The sequence below is a fragment of the Palaemon carinicauda genome, chromosome 9, assembly GCF_036898095.1.
Source record: "Palaemon carinicauda isolate YSFRI2023 chromosome 9, ASM3689809v2, whole genome shotgun sequence".
Classification (NCBI taxonomy): Eukaryota; Metazoa; Arthropoda; class Malacostraca; order Decapoda; family Palaemonidae; genus Palaemon; species Palaemon carinicauda.
Genome location: NC_090733.1, coordinates 130,396,833 through 130,404,332, shown reverse-complemented (window position 1 = coordinate 130,404,332; position 7,500 = coordinate 130,396,833). Strand labels below are relative to the sequence as shown.

The 7,500-nt window shown below is 34.2% G+C and overlaps 1 protein-coding gene across 1 annotated transcript in view; it reads left to right on the top strand.

The window, feature by feature from the left end:
* Nucleotides 1–6,063: 6,063 nt before the first annotated feature.
* Nucleotides 6,064–7,500, top strand: part of LOC137646873 (uncharacterized) — a 169,578-nt gene continuing 168,141 nt past the window's right edge. The window contains exon 1 of the mRNA XM_068379944.1: nucleotides 6,064–6,701. Within this exon, the coding sequence (XP_068236045.1) occupies nucleotides 6,641–6,701 (61 nt within the window). The 5' untranslated portion in view covers nucleotides 6,064–6,640. The remainder of the gene's footprint in view (nucleotides 6,702–7,500) is intronic.

Genomic DNA, 7,500 nt, shown 5'->3' with positions numbered 1-7,500 from the left:
ACTCTCCACTATGAGGAAAGCATTAACAGGAATCTCTGTAATGGCGCAAATTCCAGTGGGTTCTTTCTCTCTGTAAATCTCTCTCCCATCCCCAATAAGCCATTCGATTCCCAACTCAAAAGGTTCTAATTCCTTCAAGCAATTCGCCCGAAGAAGGAATCATTGGGAATGAACGTCTGTGTCCACAATTAGGTCTAACATTCTATTATACACATTAATTTTTTTTCCATTGGTTTCAGCAAATTTTTATAATTTTTTTTGGATACTTTACTGTTTTACTTTATTCTAAAATTATGCCTTTGATCTGCTACGGTTACTGATTCCTTTATTCTCTATTAAAGCAACCTTCTGAATTATCTTTTTCTTTCCTTTTAACTCATTTTTGTAAACTCTCTATAACTGATTTCTTAAATATAATGTTCTCCTTTTACCTTTTTTCTAACTACGTAGAACACTTAAACTAAACATATATGAACTCATTTTCAAATTTAATCTTCAATCTAACAAGAAAATAATTGACAACTCAGAAAAGAATTATTAAAAACCTTGTCTCAAATGTATCTTTCATAACCTTTGGTATTATGCATCAAAGATGAGTATCCGTTACAGGTCAAATATGATGACAAAAACGCCTTTTAGAATTTTTTGTTTAGTATACCAAAGAAATTCTAGGATGCAATTTTTCTTTTTTAACTACGGTAGATGCTAAAATGTCTTTAGATGAGGGAATATCTTGTAATATTGTTAGATGTCGGTAGCTGTTTACCATGGGAGATGATACCCGAGAGATCGCCTTGTGAAATTGAATTTACACGGTCGAACGATTCGTCGAACCCGGTTGTCGAGCCTGCTAGTCAAACGGTTCGAAAAGGTGTCAGATAGTCACAAATGCATAAGGTTTGTGGGCAATGATGCCCCGCTCACAATAGTCTGACTAGAAAAGCCTTTCTACGAACCATTCCACGAGTACAAGTTCGAACATCACTTGAAACACTTGTCTGTCGAACTGGGTTCGACGAACCGTTCGACCGCTTAAGTTTCAAAGTTATTGATTCCTAAAGCTCTCTGGGAATATGGAATAGATAAAGTATTTATTTAACTCAAAAAATTAAAGGTTATTGTAACACCTACTGAAAACACATATTAATGTCATAATCCGCTGTCATTACTATAAATCTTCATATACAAGTTAATACTACTAATAATAAAGAATTGATAATTTGATCAATTCAAAAATCCTAAATGTTGAAAGAATATCACTTTTTAAATGTGCTGAGGTCAAGGGGAAAAGAAACCTTCAGTAATGTTCTAACCTCAGGCTCCAAAACTGGAACAGAAAAGGAAGAAAGGTCAATATAGTTGGAGAACACAGAAGCTGGAAGTAAATCCAGAACCCAAAGGAGTGATTTCAAGAGTGAACGTGAGAATACGTGACCTGACGGGTGTTACTTAACATGACATTCTTCCAATGGTAATCATCAATACCTAACGAGAATTAAAGTAATTTAAATAAAATAAAGGTAGTTTCCTGAAAAATTAGAAGCAAAACCCGTTCCTGGGTGAGGACATCTCTTTACGAGCATAAAATTGAATTTCCACGTCGATGGTAATGGTTCTTGTTATGTCAATGTTTTTTTTTACGAAATGAAGTCAGCCTGTTCATAGATGTTTAAGGAAGCGTGATAAAATGTCTAATTACAAAAAAAAAAAAAAAAAAAAAAAAAAAAAAAAAAAAAAAAAAAAAAAAAAAAAAAAAAAAAAAACTATATATTCTGGTCACCTTTCTAAACCATAAAGAAAACTAATTACTCAGTGGGTTTACATTCTCTAATCACGCGAGTATTTTAAAGTAAAAATTAAGTGATCGTCTTTATAAGGATAAGGTAACGAAAATGAAAATTCAATTTTGATTACCGGAGCTTTTATATTCAAAGGCATCAAACATCCAAACTTGTGATTCTTTTTTCTAATTTAATGGTGGAAACTTACTGAAACTATTAGGCAAAAGTATCTACGAAATAAGTGATCATTTGGAATGGTTTTAAAGGTTTAAAGACAGACCATGAATGGCAGAGGCAAGGGACAGTGACATTATCCTAGCAAGCAGGACAATGCCCTAGAGACTGACCATATATACCAGCACCCAAGCCTCCTCTCCACCCAAGCTAGGACCAAGGAGGGCCAGGCAATGGTTGCTGATGACTCAACAGGTAGATCTATAAGCTCCCCCAAACCTGCCAGCATTAGCTCACAAGGAGGATGAGGTTGCAGCGACCAAAGGAACTAACGAGTTTGGGCGAGACTCGAACCCCAGTCTGGCATTCACCAGTCACGGACGTTACCACATCAGCCACCACAACCCTACGTAGCAGTCATAGAATAAAAGATGTTAGTACTCATGAGGCCTTATAATTAGTCATTCGTGAACAACCGTATACGTTACTTTCATATTTTCAAAGCCAGTCTATGACTGACAAAATTGACGGACCGAGTTCTATTTACAAAATTGTGATCAATGCTGGGACGAAAAAAAAAACATGTTTCTTTTTCCAAATTATGTATCAGAAAAAGTCAAATGTTTTTAATTATTAACTCCAATCCAAACATTTCAGATTACAGTTATTGCATTTCCAGGTTTATACTGAATACATAAACATCTTGAGCTTTTTTTTATTAAGGAAGTTCCTAAAAGTATCAGAAATCGACAATAAACAACAAACAGATTCATGAGAAACTTAGTGATTTATATTTACGTGGAAGATGTACGAGTATTTTGACGTTGGTACCACACAGTGAGAATATTGAGTGTAGATTTAAAGTTGACTGTTGGAAATTCCTCATTAAATTATGCATACAAATCAAACAACGATTTCCCCTGAATGAGGAGGGACTTGTAGCTGTTCTAAAGATTTTGGATCCAGCAGATGACTGTGATAATTAACTATCATCGATTGCCAAACAAACAATGAATTTACCGCAACTGGTTTCTGAAGAACAATGACAAGATTTTTTTTCTTTTATTATGAAATACACATTCACAATCTTACAATTTATAACATATATATATCATCGTATATCTACATGAATAATTCTTTAGACGATCAATGGAGATCATTCTGCTTATCTAAACAGAGCATATTATTCTCTCTTGCAAAACAATCCATGGATTCTGACATTCTTAGCGCCACTTCAAACATGGACTTAATCAGTAAAAATATAGACTACTTTCAAAATGCATGACTCATTTAGCTATTCTACCCCACTCTTTATGTGTAGAGAAAAATATTTTCGTAGGTTAACCGACTTACAACCGACGGAATGAATTTACTAGAAACAAAACCTCTAAAGGATTGCTTGTTGGCATTGTTGGCAAAGCGTGCAATATCTAGGCTTAACGATTATTGCTTCACATGGGAGCCTAAACCTAAGTTAGTGAAAGAAGTTTTGGAAGGTGCCTGCCATGAGCGTCATGAAAAATTTCTTCTAAAGCAAAGAAGTTAGTCGAAAATGACTTTTTATGAAGTTGATATTTTGATGTACCACAGCTGTTACCTTCCTCCCATCTCAGAATGGTGAGTAAATTTTTCAACTTAAATTTAATGTAGATAAGGCTATCAATAAGTGAATCATTTTGTAACCCTGGGATTTTTCTTGGAAATCTTGGCGTTTTTGTGGAAAATATGGATTTATTTCAATATTGAATGGGAGCTCTTTTCAGTGCGCTTCATCACGTTCCTTAGATTTCAGAACTCAGGACTTTTAGCGACAGTTTAGTTACACAGTGTGTGAAAATTTTAGTAACAAAACTCTAAGGGGAGACTACATAATGTTTCACTACACGTGATTTTGAGATTGAGAGGGGTCTGACACTGAGGCAGGCAGCCTCCCGTGCCCCTCCCTCTCGGACTCCCCGGTTCCAACATCTACAGCACCAAATGAAAATCCCTGAAGATGACATGGATACTCATGATCAACCACCTATTCAACAACAATCAGGAACCTCCTCCTCAAACTAGGTCTCTCAAGTATCTCAATCACCAAGATTTAAGGATACCCAAGGCCTTTGTGTCTCTTCCTCAACCAGCCAAACCCCTTACTCATTTTTTAAAACATTATAAAATCATGCCCTTTCAACAATTGTCAAATTATGGCCTTGCGCTAATAGAGACATTCTAATTGAACATTATCTTAGTTTTACTCATACTCATTTTCATTACTACATTTCTACTTTCTATATTCAAATCTTCTATCATATTTTGCAATTCCTCTCATAACTCATTACAATAGAACTATGTCATCTGCAAATCTTAAGTTTTTAAGGTATTTCCCATTTATGATAATTCCTACATTTTCCCAATTTAAATCCTTAAAAACCTGTTCTACGATTGCTGTGAAAAAAAATTAGGAATGATGAGGGTCTCCCTGTCTAACTCCTTTCCTGTTCTAAATTTTCGGACCATTTTTATGTGCTTTTAGGATTGCCGTACACATTATCATACGTAAATATAACCGCAAACTTATGGAAGACATTGGTAAAGATGCTAAGGGAGAAAATTGTCCTAAGAGTAACAAAACTGAATAATGTATAAGAATATATAGTGGGAAAATGACTCGTTTGGTGAAAAAGTGTCTAAAAAGAACGTGTAATTTCTATGATTGAAAGAAAATCTGGAGCTATGAAAGTAAAACACCCGAATGCGTAAAATAAAGAGATATGACGAGTTGCAAATAGAACAGAAAGTGAATGGGGTTTCCATATGATCCAATGATATGTAGCGATACTATTATCAGTATTATTATTTGCTAAGCTATAACCCTAGTTGGAAAAGCAGAATGCTATATGCCCGAGGGCTCCAACAGGGATAATAGCCTAGTGAGGAAAGGAAATACAGAAATTACAAGTAATTAACAATTAAAATAAAATATTTTAAGAACAGCAACAACATCAAAACAAATCTTTCACATATGACCTATAAAACTTTAAAAAAAGAGGAAGAGAAGTAAGATAGAATAGTGTGCCCGAGTGTACCCTCAAACAAGAGAACTCCACCAAAAGACAGTGATAGCCATGGTACAGAGGCTATGGCATTATCCAAGACCAGAGAATAATGGTTTGAGTTTGGAGTGTCCTTCTCCTAGAAGAGCTGCTTGCCATAGCTAAAGAGTCTCTTCTACCCTTACCAAGAGGAACGTAGCCACTGAACAATTACATTGCAGTAGTTAATCCCTTGGGTGAAGAACAATTGTTAGGTGATCTCAGTGTTGTCGCGTGTATGAGGACAGTAGAGAATATGTAAAGATTAGGCCAGACTATTCAGTGTATGTGTAGGCAAAAGGAAAATGAGCCGTAACCGGAGAGAAGGATCAAATGTAGTGCTGTCTGGCAAATCAAAGAACCCAATAACACTCTAGTGGTAGTATATCAACGGGTAGCTGGTGCCCTGATATAAGTTTCAGACTAGTGAAAGCATTGTAACAAATCCAAAAAAATAATGGATTAATAAAGTGGGCAAATCACTAGTAAAACAATGAGCCATAAAAGAAGAACAATGATGCCAGCAATTAAGGTAATTAGGGCTATTTGAGAATATGTGCAATATGATGGATGAGAGATATAAACGCCACAATAGGCAATCCCATAAAAGCAGTTGGGCCCAAGTTAGAGTTTAAAAAAAGATAATTCGGTAATCTCAAGTTTCAATATCCGAAATGCAAAATTTTCCTTCCTGTACGAAACAATTGTTGCAAAATAATAATAACAATTATTTCCATGAACAATATTAAACATTGTAGACTGGAGATTTAATTAGAAGAGAATATAACATATCATTATTGATTCGTTAATACACAAAATATTGATTAAGCAATTTCTATCAACTGGATTTCGTCTGTCAAGACAAATCCGAGCCAATCACAGAAGCGGATGCACTGCGCTGTAACACCTTACGATTATGAAGTGCGTACGTACGTATGTTTTGCGAGGCCGCCAACATACGGTGGCTCTCTCCATCAGGACAGGGCGGGCTGCCACAAGTCAGTAGCTCGATAGACGCTTGGCTGGGAGGGAGTCTGCATAGCAAATATTGTTCTTACGATAAGGGACACGCGTCTCTCGACGCCTTAGCGAGGGCTTTATCGGTTACAATAATAAACATTGCTCATTGGTTATGATGTACTGTAAAGAGAAGGATGATCACGGAAGGCTCTCAAAAGAGAGATTGACAGAGTGCATGGAATGACTAAAGAAAATTCGAGATAGATAATCAGGCAATGCCCCCTCATTTTAGAATAGTGATGACTATAACTTGGATGAAAATATAGTTTTAGTATATTCTGGTAAAGTACTGGAAGGAAACTACCGATTTCCCAGATTGAAACAATGTGCATTGTTTAGATTTATGAACTATATAAAAAATCGAAAATTAATATAATAAATAAAAGTTTCTCTTAGAGCAACATTTTAAGAAATATTCCCATCACGGTGAAGCAGTTGTAAGCTCTCCCTTAGAGAAGTAGATCGAAGATACATTAGGTGAAGGAAAGAAATTAAGGAAAAGCTTCACTATCCTAAAAAAGAATTTATTGAAGGGGCAGCCGCTTCATCGGAAGAGAAACAAAAAAGAAACAAACGAGAACCAAGATGGATAATAGAGCTCATATCTGGCTGATAGTGAATCTGCTGACGATCTTCTTGGAAAAAGGTATTTGGATGTAGAGACTTTTGTCTTTAGTCTTTTATGTCCTTTTATTGGTGATTACAATAATGTGCATATACCTGGTGCCGTGCCAACAGCTTGCTTCAAATATATATATATATATATATATATATATATATATATATATATATATATATATATATATATATATATACATATATATATGTATATATATACATATATATAAATATATATATATATACACATACATATATATATATATATAAATATATATATATATACAGTATATATATATATATATATATATATATATATACACAGTATATATATATATATATATATATATATATATACATACATATATATATATATATATATATATATATATATATATATGTATATATGTTTGTTCACTTGCATACACACATACACATGATTATATAGATGCATGCATATATACAGTAAATATGAGCATATTAGCGTGTATGCATTTGTACTAGAGGAATTATCTTTTCTGCATATGTTCTCATAAGTACATATACACAAATACTCACATTCACACACACACAAACACCCAAACACCCATATATTCACATATATTTATGAATGTTTTTATGTATGATCTATATGTGTATGCATTTATCTATACTTATTTTTTTTTCTAATAATATTTTTCGTTTTTTTTCCAACTGTAATCATTAAAAGATTACCTATGAATCGCATACGTGCTGATATACGCATGCCATCTTTTGGTTACTGTGAGTAAGGCTCAACAATGTGGGAAAACGATGCTTATCTTATGACGCTGAAAAGCATGATAACA